Source organism: Homalodisca vitripennis, chromosome 2 (assembly GCF_021130785.1).
Source record: "Homalodisca vitripennis isolate AUS2020 chromosome 2, UT_GWSS_2.1, whole genome shotgun sequence".
Taxonomy (NCBI): domain Eukaryota; kingdom Metazoa; phylum Arthropoda; class Insecta; order Hemiptera; family Cicadellidae; genus Homalodisca; species Homalodisca vitripennis.
The window spans coordinates 98649253-98671639 of record NC_060208.1 but is presented as its reverse complement, the minus strand read 5'-3'; the positions used below and the strand labels follow the sequence as shown (position 1 = coordinate 98671639).

At 34.1% G+C, this 22387-nt stretch overlaps 1 protein-coding gene across 4 annotated transcripts in view; it reads left to right on the top strand.

Moving 5' to 3' along the window:
* The window catches only part of LOC124354410 (testis-expressed protein 2), a 91163-nt gene that overhangs the window by 57664 nt on the left and 11112 nt on the right, over window positions 1-22387 (top strand). For all 4 annotated transcript variants that reach the window (XM_046804842.1, XM_046804843.1, XM_046804841.1 and 1 more), the window contains 9 exons: window positions 6251-6445; window positions 6578-6760; window positions 7684-7922; window positions 8713-8861; window positions 12400-12464; window positions 15160-15338; window positions 19416-19566; window positions 21416-21580; window positions 21827-22089. In XM_046804842.1, coding sequence (XP_046660798.1) covers window positions 6251-6445; window positions 6578-6760; window positions 7684-7922; window positions 8713-8861; window positions 12400-12464; window positions 15160-15338; window positions 19416-19566; window positions 21416-21580; window positions 21827-22089 — 1589 coding nt within the window. The remainder of the gene's footprint in view (window positions 1-6250; window positions 6446-6577; window positions 6761-7683; window positions 7923-8712; window positions 8862-12399; window positions 12465-15159; window positions 15339-19415; window positions 19567-21415; window positions 21581-21826; window positions 22090-22387) is intronic.

Here is a 22387-nt window from a genome sequence, read left to right as displayed (position 1 = left end):
GTCAAGATTCTCGTCCATAATTCTATCTATTTCACTCGTTCTAATATCGTCATGACGATCCATTGTTTATATTTCCACTCAACAAATTAAATTTAACACTAATAACTACTAAAAATTTGTGAAAACAATGATATAATACATAAACAAACACAATAACAACAGCCGACGGTACTGTGGAACGTAAACAAAGACTATAAATGAGTCATATTTAGCAGCGTCTATTTCAATTCCAAAGACGTTTAAATTACGAAAAATGTATTTCGTTCTATTCCTAAGCTTATGTACTACATGAAATACATGACGACATTTGTCATACGTTGTCTAGTAATTTTTAAATACGCAAAATACAAAGCGGCAGTAAACTGCCGCCCGGTCTTTTTCACAAGTAACACAGGCGGCAGTATCCTGCCGCCTGGGGTTCAAAGGGTTAATAAACCCAGAGAGTGAGAATAAAAGTTAATGATTAGCTATTTTTGAATGAATGAATGAATATTTATTTATTTCCTCTCTCATAGTTACAAAGATCTCAACATACATGCAAAAACAGGAAATGATCTCCACATGGGCATAGCCTGTGTGCGGAGATCGAGACGCGATCAGCAGCATGAATATGTACTCATCAACATAAAAAGTAATGTAAATCTTCGTATGGAAAAACAACGTAATGACAACATGAAATGCAACTTTTGTATGCTCGTAATATAAGAAAAAACAAATACTTCATAGCTACAACAAAGCAAGTGTTTGACAATAAGATTACAACCGCAGAAATGATAATGTGATAATGGATGATTAATAAATGATAACAAGAATATAAACTGAATTTATCCAAAATACGAGATATCGGTTAATTAGGAGGCTTGGAACCTCTCACACACTTATACACTCACGCCACACATAACCATCATAATCTCTCTCTCTCTCTCTCTCTCTCTCTCTCTCTCTCTCTCCCCCCCTCCCTCCCCCCCTCTCTATCCTCCCCTGCTCCCCTTTACTTTTATCTCCCCCTTCCTGTCCCTACATTTACCACCATCAAAAGACACTCTATCAACACCCAAACCTACACAGTTACAACATCATGACACCAACCCACACTTAATAAAGTGATGTCCCATAAACCTCTAACTATATGTTTCTGATTTATTGAGTTCTAAAAATGTATCATAACTCTACAGACACACTAATATGTTTAGTGTTTACGTCCAGTTTTGTTCTGTTTGACAGTGCGCTATTCTAGAAGTTGTTTGTCTTACAATAAGTCATAGTGTTGTTGTTGTGTGTGAGTAATTTTTAGCACAGTATACTACAGTTCAACATCTTTTCCATTGCATTTATAACTAAAGTGCACTACTTGTTATGTTACGTAGGATTACAAACCTTGGAATATCCTGCCAAAAATGAGTCACCTTTAAGTAGTCCTTTTTTGGGATGGGGTTCACCAGAAATAGCTTTAGATAAATCTTTTTTAATGAAAGAAATACAGGCAAATCTTCAAAGATGATTGCATTCAACAATTATAAGAGATCATTATCAATTAAATCAAATAGAAATATTAACCTGGTTACCAAAGAGTCTTGTAATAAAAAAAAACAGTAACAATGAGTTTCGATTACAAAATTCTAAACTAACAATATTGCATCAGAACATTCAGCACCTTCCATCACGTCTAGATATACTTCAGTGCAATTTAGATGAAATTAAACCTGATATCATAGCACTTACGGAACATAATATGTCAGATGCTGAATTAATTCTTTTAAATATACCAAACTACTTTAAATCCTCTCATTTTGCAAGATGTTTAAGCACTGGAGGTGGTGTTGTCATTCTGGTACACAGAAATTTGACTTCAAAAAGTGTCACTTTACCGGCAATCCAGTTATTATTAATTGAAAAGGAATTTGAATGTTGTGTTTCGGAGATTAGAATAGATAATTATTCATTCACACTTGCTTGTGTTTACAGGAACCCTAAACATTGTTATGAGGACTCCTTTTTGGCTAAGTTTGAGTTATTATTGGAGATATTAAATAACAAGTATGAAAATGTAATTATAACTAGTGATCTAACTATAAATGTTCTAAATGTGGATAGTTCCATATATAAACAGTTTGTTAATATTCTTAGGGTTTATAATATGATTTACACTGTAGATTTTCCAACAAGAACTTCAAATAAGTCACAAACAGCAATAGATAACTTCATAACTAATATAAAAAAGAGTATTTAAATACATATGGAATTATAACTCAATTGTCTGATCATGATGCACAGTTGCTGGAAATTTTTGGAATAACAAATCAAAAGAATCTCGTTTTAAGAAAATTAACTAGAAAATTCACAGCTAATAATTATAATGTGTTTTTAAGACAATTGTCTCAGTTAAACTGGTGTGAAGTTTTCCAGGCATCTGTAATTCATAAATATGATGTTTTTAGCAATTTGTTTTGTTACTACTTTGATTTAAACTTTCCTAAAGTATTTACCTATAAGCAATTAATGGAAAGTAATAAATGGGCATCTGAAGAGCTGAAATGTAGGAGAAAATAAATAGTTAAAGTAGAGCATGAATTTAGAATTACTAAAAATAATAATATTAAATCAACCATTAAAGATACGAAAAAAGAGTTGAACCAGTCTATTGCCTTGCAAAAGAAGAGTTATTGTAATAGTAAAATTTCTAAAGCATCTAATAAAGTTAGAACTACTTGGAATTTAATTAATCATGAAGTCGGTAAACAGAAGCTTTCAATATCAAACATATCACTTGCAGTGGATGGTAAAATATTGACAGACTCAACCTTGGTTGCTAATATTTTTAATAATTTTGTTGTTGAAGCAGTTGATAGCTTAATACTTGTGATCATTTCCTCCACTAACCATGAAAGCAATATTGAATTTCAGCACTCAAACCAAATTTCAACTACTTTTAAATTTAAACCAGTAAATGAAGTTGACATAAAAAGCATAATTTCATCATTTGAAAACAAATATTCGTCAGGATTTCATGAAATTTCAATTATTGTTCTAAAGCAGTCTTGTCCACTAATATTAAAACCCTTAATGCATTTAGTTAATTCTTCTTTGATATCAGGAATTTTTCCAGATAAGCTCAAAATAGCTTAAATAATCCCTATTTTTAAAAAGGGAGATCCAAATGATCCTGCCTGTTATAGGTCAGTGTCTCTCCTCCCAGTTTTATCAAAAATATATGAAAAAGTTGTTTATAACCAATTTTTAAATGATCTGTAATCTAACAATTTCTTAAACAGTCAACAGCACGGTTTTCGATCTGGACGATCTACAGTTACCGCAGGTATCGAGTTTATTGATTCAATAATCAATTCAGTGGATAAGGGAGAACACGTGATCGGAGTATTTCTGGACTTGACCAGAGCATTTGACAGTGTGGCACATTGTAAATTAATAAGTACTCTTAAAATGTTGGGTGTTATGGGAAAGTAACTTGCGTGGTTTAGTTCTTACCTTCAAAATAGGATGCAATATGTTGAAATAGAGCATGTTTCAAACAGTACTCAGTATTGTTTTAAAAACAAATTCAATTCAAAACTAAGAACAGCAAAGCATGGAGTCCCACAAGGATCAACATTAGGTCCACTTCTTTTTCTTTGTTATATAAATCAGTTGCCTTTATTGGTTGGAGAAAGCTCTGCAGTCTGTTTATATGCTGATGACACAATTGTGGTTATCTCAGGAAAAAGTGTTGAAAGTGTTGAGATGTCCGCTTTTATAGGTCTCTCAATGATAAAAGACTTCTTGATAAGTAAAACCCTTTTATTAAATTCAAACAAATCAAATTTTATCTCTTTTTCCACAAAGCAAGCTCTAAACAGGGTTCAACCCAACATTTTCATTGAGGAAGAACAATTGCTAAATGCTTACAGCACAAAATTTTTAGGATTGATTATAGATAAAAACTTAAGTTGGAATGAACATGTGGACTGTGTTTTAAATAAAACTTTCCAGTGGTCTATATGCACTGAGACGATTGGCTAAGATTTGCAGTGTAGAATCTCTAAAATCAGTTTATTATGCTCTCATAAATTCCCACATTGCTTACGGTATAGCTATTTATGGAGCTACCACATCACATAATTTATACAAAATTCTAGTTAAACAAAAGCACGCTATTAGAATTATAAAGAGATTAAAGAGAAGAGATTCAGTTAAGCATATTTTTTGGGAACTCCAAATATTTACTGTCTACAATCTATACATATTTGAAACTATAAATTACGTTGTACATTTCTGCAATCTTGCCTTAACAGAAAGAAAACATCAATATAATACAAGGTTCAATATATCTAATGATTCTCATCACTTGGAATTTTATAAAAAGAAAACCTTATACATGGGGAAAAAGTTTCTAAATCATTTACCGATTGAGTTGAAAACTAACTACAACACTAATAATTTCAAAACTAAACTTAAAGAATATCTACTAAATAAACCTATATATTCATTCCAAGAATTTTTTGAAAGGGCTAATTGACTGGTTTAGCTCAACATGTCTATATGTATTTACGTATGTATGTGTCTGTGTATATGTATTTATTTATGTATGTATGTATCTGTTTATATGTATAAGATAACTATTTATTACCATAACTTATAATGAATAAATGTTTATTCCAGCAACTGTACATAAAATACACTTAAAAATTATAATAGTAATCCTAGTACTAATGCTTATGTTAGTTAATATTTTATAAGTTGATGTTAGATAATTTTTTATTAACTATACTTTTCTTGATGTGATTCATTGTACATTCTGTGCATTTGTTTTATGAATAAAGAATTCCTGAATCTGAATCCTCAGACCAAAACGATGTGATTACAAATTGTTGTGTAAAATCTTCAACTAAAGCCACAATGGCTTAAAAATGTTATCAAACATCCACAAGATATTTTTCGCCCAAAATTTTAATTGACATTTGAAACACTCGATACTTTTGTATGACGCCATTTTTGCAGGCCAACTTCACAATAGTGAACCGTCTCAGAATTCATAAACATCTTTAGTTTCCGTTATTTTAGGTTTATTTACTGAGATTTAACATTCGTTGAGAATATCAAGCCATTTTAATATGACTCAAAACTTTTGTGTGACGGTATTTTTGCAAGCCAAATTCACACTTGTGAACCGTCTCAGAATTCATAAAAATCTTTAGTTTACATTAATTTAGGTTTTTTTACTGAGATTTAACATTAGTTGAGAATATTAACCTGTTTTAATATGACTCGAAACTTTTGTGACTAAGGTATGTGCCATTTTTGCTGGCCAAATTCACACTAGTGAACTGTCAGTTTAAACATTAAATTAAATCATATTTTTCTCAAAAATCTTTGTTTTTAAATAGGTAGACTTCAAAATAAAAAATGTATTCTAAAGGTTGATTTTGTTCATATTTTTATTTTTGTTCCTTTTCAATTATCCAAATGTAGTTTTCAACTATTGTTCAGAAAACTACAGTGAGAGACTTAAAATTTAATAACTTTTCAAATATTTTTCCATTTTGTATCAGAGAATATTGATGTAGTGAATTTAATAATACCATTTGAAAACAAATGATATTTTTTGGTGTGGGAGTAACAATTTTTTAGTATAGCAATCAAAAATAAAGAAAACATATTGATGTTGGTGAGATGAGTAGTTTTTTACAGTTTGCAAAAATTGTACTTTTACTGTGTAGATACATTATTCAAAAAATTATTTAATGCTGTGTGCATGTTGGACTGGAATTATATTGGGCTGATATTTTGGAACAATATAGCCAAATAGTATTGGAACATATAAGAAAGTCACTGATAGAATTAACTATAAATAAACATTTTTTTCATGTTAGTGAATGAAATATTTTTTATTTAAATTTTATTTGTACAATTTATAAATATTTTGTACTTATATGAAGTAAAAGAGGAATAAATCATCAACAAAATTATTATTTTTTGTACAAACATTGCAGAGTCACAATCATATTAGTAAAACTATGTAAAATGCCTCAACAACCACGGTCTTTTTATCTGGTCACTAAATGATAAAGATTTAAAATCTAAATACACTACCAATTGTGAGCTATGGATTTTGAAAATTGATATTAACTGCAAGTTTGAGTGTATGTTCACTCACTATACACTAGTTAATAGTTACAAGACAGTAAATGTGAGCTGTGCGTGTAGTAGAAGTGATAAACCTTAAGTTGTTAACAACCAAGTGATTGGTTTCCAGGTTGTGGAAGTCGCACAGGAAGTTAGAGAGTTGCCTTTTGAAGGCTCGGAGACTGAACTGGCCAAGGAACTAGACAGGCTAGCCAACCCAACACTGTTCAGACGAGTGGAGAGCTTTGTCTATGACTGGCATATCGTGGTGCTACCTCTAATCGCATCCTTAATCAGTTGGCTCACCCCTCTTCCTCAGTACATAGTAAGTGTTGTAGATCTAATTGACCAGCGGGCAATATATTGTGTACATGCTAATCGTTTTAAATACCCTGCTTATCGCTGATAAAAAATGTCACAGCCTAAAATTTGTTGGTATTAAGTATTAACTTTACAGGCAGGTGTGTTGGTGGGAGCCCTGGGGCTGCTGATGTTGCAGAAGTTGGTAGGATTGATCAGGATGGTGTGGGGCTATACTACATCCCCCATAGAACACTTCAGGTCCATGCTACCCCTCCACGAGGTGCCCATCTTTCGGCGAAGTGTCTACGAGAGTGATATCGCAGACACTGTTTTAGAGGTCGGTAGACAATTTGTCATTTCTGTATTGTGACCTTAACCCACACTATCCTACTAGTTCATACACAGGACACTTCAGTATAGTGTGTTAACGTATTTATTCATGATCAACATTCTATAGACAGAGTGAATTAATTCGAGTTTTGGAAGCTACAAGAGATAGACAAATCAAGAACAGTCATAATAGTTGTTCACAAAAATAGTTGAAGTAGATTTGTCAAAATGTTTTTGTAGTAACCACATAGTACCTGAAATTGCTTTTAAGAATTAGAATTACAGTTTTAGAAGAAATCAATTAAAACTTATTGATTCTTTACCATATCTGAAGTATAGATTACAAAGAGTTTATAACAATTCTAATTTTAGGAACCATTTAGGAATTAAGCAATCAACGGATCACTCTTAGGATTAGTATTCTTTCTCAGTTCATGTAAACAATTTAACTGAAATACAGTATATCATGTTTTTCTATTTTATATGCTGATTATATAGCTTTTTAAGTACGCACAAGGAAATGTCTCAAATTAATTTAGTTCAAACCTCATTTTGTTCTTACCTCATTTACAGACCTGGTTGTTTGGAAAGTTATAGGCTTAATTTTAATTGTTGCATTGTTTTAGCTGAGTCCAATAGAGAGTATATGTTAGGATAATTGGATGGGAAAGGGTTTATAGGGATAAATTTCTGTATTTTGAAACACCTGCTAAATTTGAGAATCTTCGAGCCACCCTTTGAATGGTTTGCATTGTGTCTTAAATAATATTATCTCACTATACTTGTTTAGGTTTTATGATTTTTTAATACTATATACATAAGTATAACTGTGTTCACATTTAGTGAGGAAGTACAAGGATAGCAAGAGCTACTACTGTTGGAACATAGTAGGAATTGTCTATAGTTTACCTAGTATGATTTGCCATACAGGGCTGGATGAATGAATACGGGAAGGAATACAGACCAGAGACCTACCATGTTAGTCTGACAGAGACAGTCTATGTGACGCTGGACGGCACCAAGCTCAAGTTGAGCTCGCCACGGTGCAAGGTGCCCAAGCGATCTTTGTGGAATGAGCCTCGCTATAAGCTACTGTTCAATCGAGAGAGGCTCTATGACATCACCAACTGTCGTGTTGAGATCAAACCTGACAATCTTATACACAGAAGGTATGTTCAATATCAATAGTGAAGTGAGTATAAGGTTGAGGAACAATAGAATACTGTAAAGGAATTGGAAAATCAGGTATGTTTTTAATTGGTTGATAGCAGGATTTATAGTAGAAGCGGAAGATGGTTTCACAAAATGATTCCCTGCAGGAAACAATCGGTTCCTAGTTGCCACATTCCTTAAAGTTCTTGTAGCATTGTTCTAGGGTTAAAATACGAAGCTGCTTTAAATAATTCTTTTTAGAGGCTTTAAAAATCTTCAACCATGTAAAGGTACTCTGTTAATGTCCTTTACCTAAATGTTAACTAAATCTTCAGATGAGAACTGCAAGGTTTAATAAGTCGCATTAAAAAATAAAAAATACGTAAAAATGTTGATAGTCTGATTTTCAGTCTGAACCATTTTTTGTCTTTATTGGTGGACCTTTTTTTACCAAAGAAGCTAATGTCTCATTGCACTTATACTCAAAAAAGACCATTAAGCTGTGTCTAAAGTAACAGCACATTCAGGAAGGATTAGGTTGGGGTAGGGACTGAAACCGTCTTCTACTAAGATTCCATGTTACAGCTACTATGAGGAGGGATAGCTGGCACAGTCATAAACTAGCCTGAAGTACCCTTCTGGAGTGTGAAGACCTTTTACCATTAAAGATTATGCCCTAGATAGACATTGTTAAACCCACATTAAATGAAGATATGAAGATTTTCTCATAAAAATTGAGTAATTTTAAGTAGTTTAAATGAATTATTGCAGATTATTTGCTGAGTAAAAGTGGTTTCTTTTTCACAGGATCTGGAGTAAGAAATATCCAATTTGTATTACTTTGACACCGGCATCAAAGCTGGGTGCCAGACACCGGGAAAAAAACCAGGAGACTGTGGACAAAGACACACCCTGGATAGAGGAGGAGAAGTACAACTTTGATACCATCAGTGAGGGTGAGTTTCAAATATAAAAATTAGAAAAGAAACTAGTTGAGCAGTATTAATACCAGAATAGGGTTTGAGGGGAGGCAGAGGTGTTTGGTTCTTGATTTGAGCCTCCACTTCCAAAACATTTCACTTTTAAAACAATTGTATTATTTTTTTGTGAAAAAAAATTCAAAAAACTATTATCTAGCCAATAGGCTTGAAAACGCCACTATTTCGCATTAAAGCCTGTAGGAACATAGAAGGTTGCTCTCGGTTATTTGGGAATTTGCAAATTTTTCATTATGTTGATCCTTTTGGTTTAGATTTACGGTATCTTACACGCTAGTCTGTGGCAGGAAGAAATTGATGCTTGGCAGAAGGACTTTGATACATGATAGGATAACTTTTATGTTTAAAATTTTTTGGATGTTTGACAGGAAGACTTTGATTCTTAAAGGTAAGAAATTGAAATTGATGTTTGGCAGGAGGACTTTGATACATGATAGGATAACTTTTATGTTTAAAATTTTTTGGATGTTTGACAGGAAGACTTTGATTCTTGAAGGTAAGAATTTGATGCTTGGTAGAGATCACAAATACAAGAACCATAAGTACCATAACATCCCCAATTTAAAACCCTAAGAAATAAAAGTTAGTGAGCACTCAATATAGTAACTTAAACATCTTTTTAGAATGAAGAATGGTAGAAATTCAGACAATTTAAGATGTTGACTAAACATATAATACACTACAGTATTTTTAAATACTTTTAACGCCACTTCAAACTAAAATGTAAACCACTGTGCAAGTACTTTTGGGAAGAGGAAAGTGAGCTACTAAGGAAAACATTCATATAAGCTAATGAAAGCTATCTGAGCACAGGGTTGAAAGAAGACAAAGCAGAAGCAGCAAATAGGAAAAAGGAAAAAGGATTATGACCTAAAACAAAAAAAAAAAAAAAATTATGGTTGCCTGTAAAGTCGGTTTTACGGGCGAAGATTTTACGTGACAACGTCTTTTTCTCGGTAGAATATTTATTGATATGAATATTATTAAATTGCACAATAGGAACAAGGAATTGAATGAAAATAAGAATTGCACAAATTTTAACTATAGAAATATATTTTGTTTACTAAAACATTGTACATAATTTGAAATTAATTAAAATTTGTTATTGTAAATGGTAAAGTTGAATAAAACATTTACTAAAATTGGAATTTGAAATTCTTGCTAAACACAGTTAAATTCTAACTCCGCGCGTGGTGATTGGTCGGTTTAGTTCGTTTGTTTGGTCGCACTGTTATGACAGGTTAGAGGTTATAATTTGTTATTTTAAATGTTTGACTAGCAATACGCGCTGTTTCTTCTCAATCGACTGAATTACGATTGATTGCAGAGTGATTTAAACTAATGATTTACTTAACACTATCAACATTTGTCAATAGTATGACATAACCTATAAACTCAGTTTCTCAACTTTTGTGTCAATCTAACAATTAATCAATCAATCATAGTTTACGATAATGAAATATCAGTGTACAATTATTTACCTTTATTGTTGTAGTTGTTGTAAATGACGAATCTAAGCACTCCACATTTTCACGAATAAACATAGTTATCTGCTTTATCCCGTGCGGCGGACCCACAGTTATCTGCTTTATCCCGTGCGGATCCCGTGCGGCAGACCCACTGGACGGGCATCGTAACGTTACCGGGCGTTACACTTTTTCATGAGTGACTCCGAGCCGCAACCTAATTTAAGACGTTGTCACGTCAAAAATCTTTCTAAAGACCAAAATGCTATTATGATTTATTAATCAGGCTAAAAATATATATTAAGAAAGGAAGGAAACAAATGTAAACCAAAATGAAATGATACTTCAAGTGAATGGAGAACCAAAAGATATAGCAGATAGCTTCAATTATTTATATCAACTAACTACAAGTAACTGTAAGTAACTAATATTTTGAAGAAGAATTTAGATTATTTTATTTGAATACTATTGCATAAAAACATAATTGAAAGATTTGTTAACACAATGAGCTAGTACTCGTCGTTATCTTTTAGTCTCTGCAGGCCTCATGTTAGCAATTAATTTTGATGAAAATGTGAGAGTTGGTTTATACTGTAATAACTTTTTTTGGTTTATGGTAGAGTAATGTAATGTGGCACATTGTTTAAAATAAATGTTCTGCAATATCGTTATATAACATTTAAATTAACAAAATGTTATTTTAGAACATTGTATATATATATAAAACAGTGTATTGTTGTTTTTTTACACTGAAAAATAATTAAATATAGGTTTAAAAATAGTATAGTAACTCGGAGCAAAAACAACTGTAAATACTCACTACTGTGTTTTTTAACTATGCAAAAGTCAGCCACTGTTTTGTTCTGTGATGAGACTCATAGTTCACAACACTGAATGAAAAAAAGTTATACTCTTTTCATAGTACATGCATAGTGGTATATACTATTTCTAACAATCACACATACCTTATACATTTGCAGTGAATATACACAAGGGACATGATTATCCGGAATGGGGATATCCGAAGTACATTATAAGAATTCAAATTTGTTTTGTAACCCACTTGTTGTAGGTATAATTAGTTGTTTTAGGTATCAATACCAACTTAAAACAAGTTCTTAATGGTGGTGGGCCCTATCTGAAATTTCAATCATCCAAAATATGCTTTGTCCCACCAACCTTGGCTATACTAGTGTACTAGACTATAAACTTTGAAAATTAATAAAAGAATTGTGAATATATTTATGATAATTAAAAGAAAAACTAATGTTATGTTATATTTAGTATACAAAATTTAACATTTTAGTTCTGTTTTGGATTGTAACCATGCATTTTGAAATGTTTTATTACCATAATGTGTTGAAAACGTTCACTGCTTTGGTTTAAAAAAAGGAAATAATGAATTATTCTTGTATTTAAAATAAAATAAAATTGCAAAATGATCTTGAAATGTTTTTATTTTTAGATTATAAATTAATTGTAATACAAGCTGTCTAATAATTATTGTTGTTCAATATAATTAATAAAGAGACTTGGTTATATTCTAAACAAGGTGTTGTGTCACCAATAAGAAAAATAATCAGCAGAATTACCTTGAAAACTATCTTCTAGGGTCCACTGATTGAAAGAACAAATAAAGGTACACATATTTTTCACATAATTAGAAAATTCCGATTGCACTGCAATAGAAAATTCATTCAATCAGTGGACCCTAGAAAATAGTTTTCAAGCTAAATCTACTGATTTTCCTATCAACTAGTAACAATCCCTGACTTTCAGCCCTATTAATTCAAACTAATAAGAAAAGTTTTTTTTTCCTATTGTTCGTGTGTATTAAACCAACTAGAAAAAAGTATAAAACCTAAGAACAGTTCTTGTTGTAACACAATTCCATTTAATTTAATCATCTTGTCATAATCCAATATTATTTTTCTAGACATAATTTTTAATAAACTGATCCATTACAAGTGTTATTCACATTTTGTTTATGACTTCAAGTCATGTTTATGAAAATATAATTTTATTTTCAGATTCAGATGACGATAGGACAGTGCCTTCTGTGAAAGTAGAAGAGAACAGCAACAATAGTGATATTGTAAGTTTGCAATGTTTCTAAAAAACATGTCTCAATGACAGAATTTCTTTTCTTGAAACATTCTTGGAATTACTTTGAATGCCAGCTATTGTTCAATAGGTACTAGATTCTAATTAAAGAATGGTATTTTATCTATACCAGGTGTCCCAAAGCTCACCCCCTTTATTAATGTTTAAACAGAAATATATCAACCAATATCTATGGGAAAATAGTAATGGTTCTAAAAATCATGGTTTTTTAAAATTTCAACCCTTAACCCTTCTTATTCTTCTAAGGGGTGGCCTAATGCCATGCACTGAAGACTTGAGGGCCTTTTGCGTACTCCGGAAGTGTACTGTGAGGTCTATAAGTTTACAATTTCAGCAGTTCTACAAATTACAGAAAACAACTGATCAGGTCCTCCTGGGGTAATTCACAATGTCCAGACTACCAAAGATGGCATGGTCCTTTCTTGCTATTGCAGAGCAGACAAAGAAGAGGTGTTCTAGAAGTTTCCTCTTGCTCATTATATAATCCATAGAACGGATCTTCCTAAAAAATAATGACTCTATGCAGATGCTTCCACAGGTGCCCGCGTTCCGTAATCAGACTCACAACCTGAGAAGACGATCTATTTAAGGAGAAAATATACTACTCCTTAGGAAAGATGACTGCAGAACCAGTCTACTCATCCTTAGGCCCGATGTATGTGTACAATGTTGTGTTCACATGTTCAGTGTGAATACTCTTCGAGACACCCTTGAAGGATTCACACTTAAGAATTTCAAAGACTGGTTGAAGCTGTTGTGTTGGACACCGAGCCCAGATTGGCCAAGGCAGCTTTTTGTTCCAAAGACTTCCCTCATGACCAAGGGGAAGAAACGACCTTATAACAATCCTAGACAAGTTTGGAGTTAACACATCAATACTTCCTGGCTACCAGTGAAAATGCTGGTAATCTGCAGACACAGATTCTCATATGAGCACACTCCATAATGGTTGTGACTTTTGCCGGAAAAATTCATTGATAAGGACCTATGGGGACCTCCAGCTCGTGCATTGTCTCACAATTCCGGCACGTATGCCACTTTCTATTTTGAGCCTCCTTATGTGGAAGGAGTTTCCTTCCCTCAGACCAAGCTTCCCTAGAAGACCACAATACTGAAGGATTCATCAAAAGGTAACCTTTAAGGCATCTGATCAGAGATCATGTGCAGGGCCCCAACCCTAAATGGGGAATTGGGGGGTTAATTTAAAATGTAAACCTCTATTTAGTGACAATACTGTAGCTTTTTATCTGCAATACAAGAAATAACTTAAAATTTTTGCGTCCAAAAAGGATGTGCTCCACTGCAACAAAACATAAAGATTAGATAATTCTTATAGCAGACTTTGTGTAAAAAATGATATCGGATGACATTGTGCTATGGAGTGCCCAGCTCACTTACCAAATCTTACTCCCTTATATTTTATATTTTAGGAGTTTTTGAAAAACAAAGTGTACCAAATAAAATAACAAAACATTGATGTCTTCAGAATACAGATTCAAATCGCTTGTCAATTAATCATGCCAGAAATGTTGGGAAATGCAAGGTATACCTTTGAGTGCAGGTTTAATTTTTGTCAAGAAGTAAATAGGGTCATTTTGAGCATTTACTTAGAGTTTTAATCAAATATAAGTAAGATTTGAATTTTATCGAGTTAGTTTATTTAACATTATTTGACATATAACAATTAATTACTAAATAATAACCTCACAGTTGTTAACAAATGTATTAATATTACTAGTGTATTTTATATTTTTTTAATTAATATTTTTATAAGCTGTAATTTTGTATTGGATTGAGATAGAGACCTGTGGTTTGTGGTATAGTTCTTATTTTACAAGGACCTTTAACTCCTTCACGATGTTTGATGTAGTATTACGTTCATAGCGATTGCGTAAAAGTGTGCTACTGATGTAATACTACGCATTGTTATATTGTTCCTGTTTTATTCTATGTCTGCTGTAATATTGGGCAAGAAGAATTTCTATGAGTAGTTCTGGTATTTTTTACTAGATGTCGGCACTTCTTTAGTCCTCTGTTTTGAGTGTTTGCACCTTGATGAGTTCACTGTAGTCACACAGTGCAGACTGCTATAGCGTGTTGTTGATGCATGTCACCCCACCTGGAGTGTTTAATGTCTAGTGTTTACTGTACCATTGAAGTATACAATGCACAAATAGATGATTGGCTTTGTTTACATGATTATGACACGAGCATGGATTGTGAAAGTTACTTGTGGAAATTAGTGACAATATATAAAAAATAACAAAAATTAAAAAAAGACTAAAAATTATCCTTTTTTGTAATGTATATATCTAAACTATACAAACCTGTCTGTAAAAAACAGCAAACAAAGTTCAGTAAAACAACATTGTTTAAGGTACTAAAGAAAACCGTTGGGTGGTTCAAATGAAATGTTGCTTGATGTGTGTTTGGGTTGATATTTAAAAATTTGAACTGCCCCCCCCCCAACCACTGTTCAGGAACCCATTCCTCATATATTCCAAAACCATGCTTATATTGATCCCCTAGTAGATATTACTTGATGTATTTCTGTTCAAAAGTTAATGGAAAGGGGTGAATATTTTGGGACACCTGTTATAGTGATGTCATATCACATACCTTAAGTCTTTGCCAATAAAAAGAACTAAACCTGGTTTGATTTGCAGTTTTCCTCCACAAAGCTCAGTGTTGAGGAGACAGTGTCAGTGAACTCTGAGCTTTCAACAGATCTCACATTGGATGACAAGGATAAGGAAGAAGAGGAAGATTTTGTGTGCGTGACGGAGGTCAGACAGGACAGTCAACTCTACCTGTTTGCTCGGACAGATAGGGAGAAGGAAATTTGGTGAGTGTGTAATATAGAAACATCAAATTTGGAAACAATATAACCATTTTCATAAATATCAGAGAATTTTAAAAGTTAGGATGAGATTGAGTGGAAATTATCCTTTAGTCTTTAGTTTTCAAATAAAAACGCGAATATTTTTCCACATTTTAATTTCTTGAAACTATTTATTAAAAAGTGAGTGAGATTAAAAATGTTCTACAGAGTGTATACTTTTAGTGTACGTACCAAAAACAAATTGACTGGATTTATTTTAGTATAATTAATTAGAGATCAGTTAACTCTTATTATTTAAGTTAATTTAAGACTTGTAACATTGGTTACATTCTTGATTTTGTGATGCCATTAATGCATACCATGCATAAATAAATAATAACTACCCAGTATTAAAAATAAAATTTCTATTGTAGTGTTTATTAGATTTTTTTTTCAAAAATTTGAATTTTGAGAAATGTGGACTGTTTTTCTTGTGTACACATCTTGTTATCTCTCTGTTGTAAGGAGATAGATAAGGGGAACAATAAACTCATTGGAATAGATACCTTGTAGTTTATAAAGTCATATCTGTTTATATAATAACATAGCAAATACATCACCCAGGCAATGATTTGTGACTGTCTAGAAGAAGAAGAAGAAAAAGTGTTTTATTTAAAACAAAACAATCGAATAATCAGGTGCCAAGCATGGAACCAAGTATAAACAAACAAACTACAGCAATGGCCTAGGGGCTGTCTGCTGGGTTGGCTATTACAACGTGAAAAGTTCCAGTATTGTTCATTAATTAATAAAGATTATATTACTAACAATTTCAACAATAACAAAACATCATCTTCCAAATGCAGAAAAGTATAAAATGATAAATTAAAATATTCATTTGCATGAAATTTAAGACTAAATGTAAATTAATAAAATACTAATGTAGAAAGTACTTTACAAAATATTAATAATAATAATAATAAAAATACACGAAGTTGCAATATTATTACTGCCTTGGACAAAACTATTGTAACTACAACCTATAACTTGCACTCAAAAATATAATTAAAAACATAAGAAACTTAAAAGTTTTACACGTTGCATGTTCAAATAATAATAACAAAGTAATGTGTGGCGTGATAAATGTGCTAAAGAGTAGTGAGGTGGTTTTCAGTTGCAATACATTAAAATTTTAAATTAAATAAACGTTAATTAAAAATTAAATTCCTGTACCAAATCCCATCTTCTTTTCCAAGCCTCTTTCATAAACCCCGACAAGACCCGCCAATTCCCCCTGTTTATCATGCTAATATAGTCATCCCAATTCCAGAACCTAGAACCAAACCAAAACGTTCTAACTTCGGCCAAAATTGGACACTTACACACAAAATGAAAGACTGTTTAATTTTCCTAAAGGTTACAAAGAGAACAATCAAAGTTTCCTTGTTTTAAAAGGTTTAAAATTCAAGTTGACTAATTCACCTCTAACTTTAATTGCCCATGATATGGTAGCGATATCATACCCGTCATGAAAGAAACTCCCGTCACTGAGGTCAAGGTCAAGAACTAAATATTGCTGATGATAAGGCGATGTTATCGCTCTTCCAGCACAATCTACCCACCACCTGCTTCTCACTCCCTCTGCCACGCTTATCAGCTGTGATTTTAATTTAATATTAGAAAAATCTACATCGACGTCACAATTTCTGCCATAGGCCTTTCCATTCTTTATACCAAGATAATTTTTCATCAATTATTTTCTTTGCTAAAATATGTGGTAATCTGTTTTCATTCATCTGCAGAACTTTACAAATATAATTTAGATTCAATTTCATGGTATAACAGACCAACCTATCTAATTTTGTTTCCAGGTGGACCACGTAATGCAGCGTATTATGTGGGAGACATAAGATTTTCTTAATAAAAACCTCAATACAGATTCTACCACTTCACTTTCGAGGTATCCCCACAACTGTGCTCCATAACACAAAATAGATCGTACCACTGAGTTAAAACTTAGTGGCACCCATTTATTGGTTATTATGTGGTTCCAAACTAAATTTACAGCAGTTTTCGCCACCTTAGCTTTCTGAGTTAAATGGGAATTCCAGGACAGTGTGCTAGTCAATACCATACCCAAATATTTGTACTCATTGACCACCTCAATCTTGGCACCTTTAAACCACCATTTATCTTGCACTCTGGGTTTGCCACCTTTTCTGAAAATCATAATTTTTTATTTATTTAAATTTACTTGAAGATTCCAGGTGTCACAATAGGTTTCAAGTCTCTTAGTCATATGTTGCAAACCTGCAGCCGTGGGAGACAGAATTACAATATCATCGGTATAAAGGAGTACATTAACTCGAACACCACCGAAGTTACAACCCCCTTCTATAATATTGAATAAATACCTTGTAGTTTATAAAGTCATAGCTGTTTATATAATAACATAGCAAATACATCACCCAGGCAATGATTTGTGACTGTCTAAGAAAGGAGTTATGGTACGAGGGTCGTCCAGAAAGTAAAGAACGATTGCGCATCACGGGCGGCGCAGTTCCCCCACCACCGCGGTAGATAGCTTGTTCGTTAGCCACACCTTCTGCCTCAGTGTGAGCTGAGTAGCGGTACCGTGAGGTCACGTTTGCGTCTCCTGTGAAAGTTTAAAATGGCGGCGTTAATTGAAAATCCCGCCAAGTGTGAACTGCGTAGTGTGATACGGTTTCTGAATGCACAGAATGTTCGATCTATTGAAATTTATAGGCAAATTAAGGCAGTTTACGGTGACAATGCGATGAACGAGTCATCAGTGAGAAAATGGTGCATTCAATTTAAGGAAGGTCGAACTAATGTGCACGACGAGGAACAAAGTGGAAGGCCGTCACTCGTTACTGACGAGTTGGCAGCGAAAGTTGATGGAAAAATTCAACAAAACCGTCGTTTCACTTTGAGTGGTCTAGTGGAATTTTTTCCACAAATTTCAAGGTCGCTTTTGCACGAAATAGTGACTGAACGTCTTGGTTATCAGAAAATGTGTGCTCGTTGGGTGCCTAAGATTCTTACTGATGTCCACAAGACTAAATGGATGGGAGCAGCTCTTGAGTTTTTGACTCAGTATGACGAAGAAGGTGATGCGTTTCTTGACCGCATCGTAACGGGTGACGAAACTTGGGTTTCCTATCGAACCCCGGAAACAAAGCTCCAGTCAATGGAATGGCATCACTCGAATTCACCAACAAAAAACAGGAAAGAAAAACCAAATTTGAACACCAGGAAATTGATGGCAACAGTTTTTTGGGACCGAAAAGGCCTAATCCATGTGGAGTTCATGCCGAGAGGCGAAACAATCAACTCAGAGGCCTACATTGAGACCTTGCATCGGCTTCGCCGCGCTATTCAGAACAAACGACGCGGAATGCTGTCGTCGAAAGTGGTGCTGATCCACGACAATGCTCGGCCTCATTGCAGTGCACGAACCAAAGCAGAACTCAATTCTTTCAAATGGCAAATCTTCGGACACCCTCCGTATAGTCCAGATCTGGCTCCGAGTGACTATCACTTGTTTCCAAAGTTGAAAGTGTTTTAGGCGGAAAAAACTTTTTGGGTGACGAAGACCTCAAAGAAGGAGTAAAAACGTGGCTTCATTCCTTGGCGGCAGAACAGTATAACGTCGGTATAGAAAAACTGGTGCCACGCTACAACAAGTGCCTTGACAGTTCCGGCGATTTTGTAGAAAAATAGAGTAAGTTTATAAGTATTTATAAATAAATTTTCATGCTCTTATCTTTTGTTTTTATTGACTTATAACAAAACGTTCTTTACTTTCTGGACGACCCTCGTATATAGATTTAGTTAGAGCTTTGTCCTACCAAAGCCACTGTTTAAAAGCAATCCTTAAGCAGTAAACACTAATTTGAGGGTGATGTGCACAGAAAAATTTCTTTCTTAGTTTTCACTCCCATAATTAATATTTTTACTTCTCGTAAAATTCATATATATTTTCTCATAAGAGATCAGTGTATTTCCAAATACAAGTTGTGTCTGGGTTGTAATAACATGTTAACATTAAAGATGAGGGTGGTACACGTTACTGTCCAGGTACCGAAGACTCACAGCTGCAGCCAGAAGCAATGATAGTTCAGAGAACTCCAAGAGTTCTCCCACTGAGAAGGCACCTGAACTCGACTATTTATCCTTCATGTTGACATTGTCTCAGCGCACAGTAGCCCAGTTACCTCCCAGCAAAGAGGTAAGGCTCTGCAGCAAGTGGCATGTGTCCACGGAGAGATGATCCAAACAAATCAAACTTAACTTTTTAATAAAAATGTCCAATTCGGTACTTTCCTTTTAGTACTAGCGCGTTTATATTGGTGTGCTTTTGCTCTGTACTTCAGTTAGTGTCCAGCTGACAGCGGAAACATCTCCGTGATGCCCGTTTTTTATATACAAATTTGAAATGTGTGCTGCAATATAAAATCCTACCAGTTATGAAGTGTGGTCTGTGATTAGTTTTTTGTTTTACAACTAATTTCCAGCTTTCTCCTACTTGTAAATAGTATCATGACGGTCTTCGAAGGATTCACTACTAGTCCTTCGTCACACTATTGCTCCACAATGGACAGTGCTCTCTGCATCACTTCCAAGCATGTGACAATATGCTTGCCCATAATGAGTATGACAACATTATCTGCATAGCCTTGAACATACATGCCCTGTTCATTCAGAGTCCGGAGTGTCATCCAAAACTATATTCACAGGCTTGGTGACAGTACACCACCTAGTGGACATCTTCACTGTGTTTTGAACTCTCTTGTGACTTCACACAGAGATGCATGTGCTCTTCTGCTACTAAGCATATTCTTTATCCATCTAACAACAGTTTTCTCAGTACCCCTGCATGTGAGCTTAGACACTATAGAGTAAGTACTTGTGTTATCAAAAGCTCCTTCTATATCCAGGAATACTGCTAAGCTATTTCTTTTTGTGCAATAGCTTGCTCAATCTTGCCAACCAAACAATGTAGGGCTGTTTCACAAGATTTACCTTCTGATAAGCATGTTCATTTGAATGTAAGGGACAACTGATGAGAACAGTGTCCCTTTAATGCCTATCCAGAACCTTCTTCATGGTCTTGAGGAAGAAGGGTGATAGGCTTATTGGTCTGTAAGCCTTTGCAACCTCACAGGAGGGTTTACCTGGCTTCAGAATCAAAATGACCTTAGAGGTCCTCCAAGATTTAGGGTATGACTCCTATCGCTAGGCTCGTTCTAAACAGTCCTAGGAGCAGAAATAATACTAAGTCCGCACTTTCCTGTAGAAGAGCAGGAAAAATGCTTATCAATACTCTGACAGAATTCTCTCCATGAGTTTCTCTTAGCTTTTCTCACCTCTTTATTATACTCTGTTAGGGCAACAGAGTACTTATCCCAGTTCCCTGCATGTTTATATGTATTATATGCTCTACAAAGGTTTTTTCTCGAGGATTCCAGCACCTGGTTTCACCAACATGCTTTTTTCCTTGAGTTCTTTTCTGTTTTGGGGCAGGCTTCATGGTACGATTCTTTTATGGCGTTTTGCATTGAGTTGGCCATATCCTCGACCCCTTGCCCTTGATACCCATTTTCCCTAGATTACTTCTTAGCTGTGCATTAAAAGCTACCCATGCTGTTTTCTTTGGATTTCTGTAGGTCTCATTTATATTGTTTGACCTAATTTTAAAGGAGATATAGCTATGATCTGAAGCAGATGCTTCATCTAGCACACTCCAGTTTAAAGCTTTAGTTGCACTATATTTGCTAGCCAAAGTTATGTTTAAGACCTCTTCTTTGTACAAAAGTTGGTTTACGGCCTTGATTCATTATAACTAAGTTAGATTCTGCTATAGAATCCAAGAGGCACTCACCCCAATTGTTGATGTTGCTGATTTCCTAAGCAGTATGCCTGTCCTTATAGTCCAGGAGCCAAGATTCAATTTACAATGTATAAGCACATTCTGGAAACCGATACAGGAATTATTTCTAAGAAGGATATTGGTGGCTAGCTAACACTGATTTACCATTTATAAATTTCACTAAAAATTGATTTTGTTCCCTTTGCAGCAAACTTCCAAGAACAACTCCACTGCCCAGACAGATCTGAGTATCTCTATGGACATGATGTGGCTCAATGCTTTCCTTGGGCGGCTTCTCTACGATGTCTTCCAGGATCCAGAAAAACTGGTCAAGATCCAGGAGAAAATACAGAAAAAGCTGTCAGCCATCAAGGTATTGTTCAGAAAGGGAACAATATATTTTGGATGCACTTTGTATACTTGTTAGTGATATAACTGTGGTTGTGTCTACTGCAGCTGTCAGAAACAATACTGTTTATCTGTGTTTTGTTGTGGCAGATTATACCACATTCTGTTAATTAGAATGTGATTCAAGAAAGCCAATTTCACTAAGAAAAGACTAAACTTGAACCAATTGTTTTTGTTTGATTGTGCATATTCTTTGTTTGTTCCTCTTCAGTTGCCACTATTCCTGGAGAAATTGGAAGTGTCACACCTTGAATTGGGTCAGACAGTACCAATAGTCCAACGTGCAATGCGACCCACACTCAACGCCCAGGGTATCTGGGTTGATCTAGACATCGTGTACGAAGGCGGTTTCAAGATGATTGTGGACACTAAAGTGAATCTCAATCGACTGCGGCAGATGCAACCAGAGTCTCCCAACAGTGAGAGCCCTAAAAGTGGATCTCCAGCTAAGAATGTTTCACTAACACAGCAGAGGTTGGTAACTTTTTTGCCTTATAGTTTATATAACTTTGTTTCCATATTGTTGCTATAGAAATGTAGGAGATCTTTCTGCTGAGATTGGATTTGGGTAGAGAAGATAGGGCTGTTTGTAAGAACAGCAATTGATTACAATTGATTAGTAATCAACAGCAATGACCCATAGAAATTTGTGACGCCCTCTTCTGAACACTGTATAAAATTACTTAGTAATATGCTACAATATACCATATGATCTAAACAAGTTTTAAATGTTGAAAAAAACTGTGTGTGTCTAAAAGATATCAGGATCTTA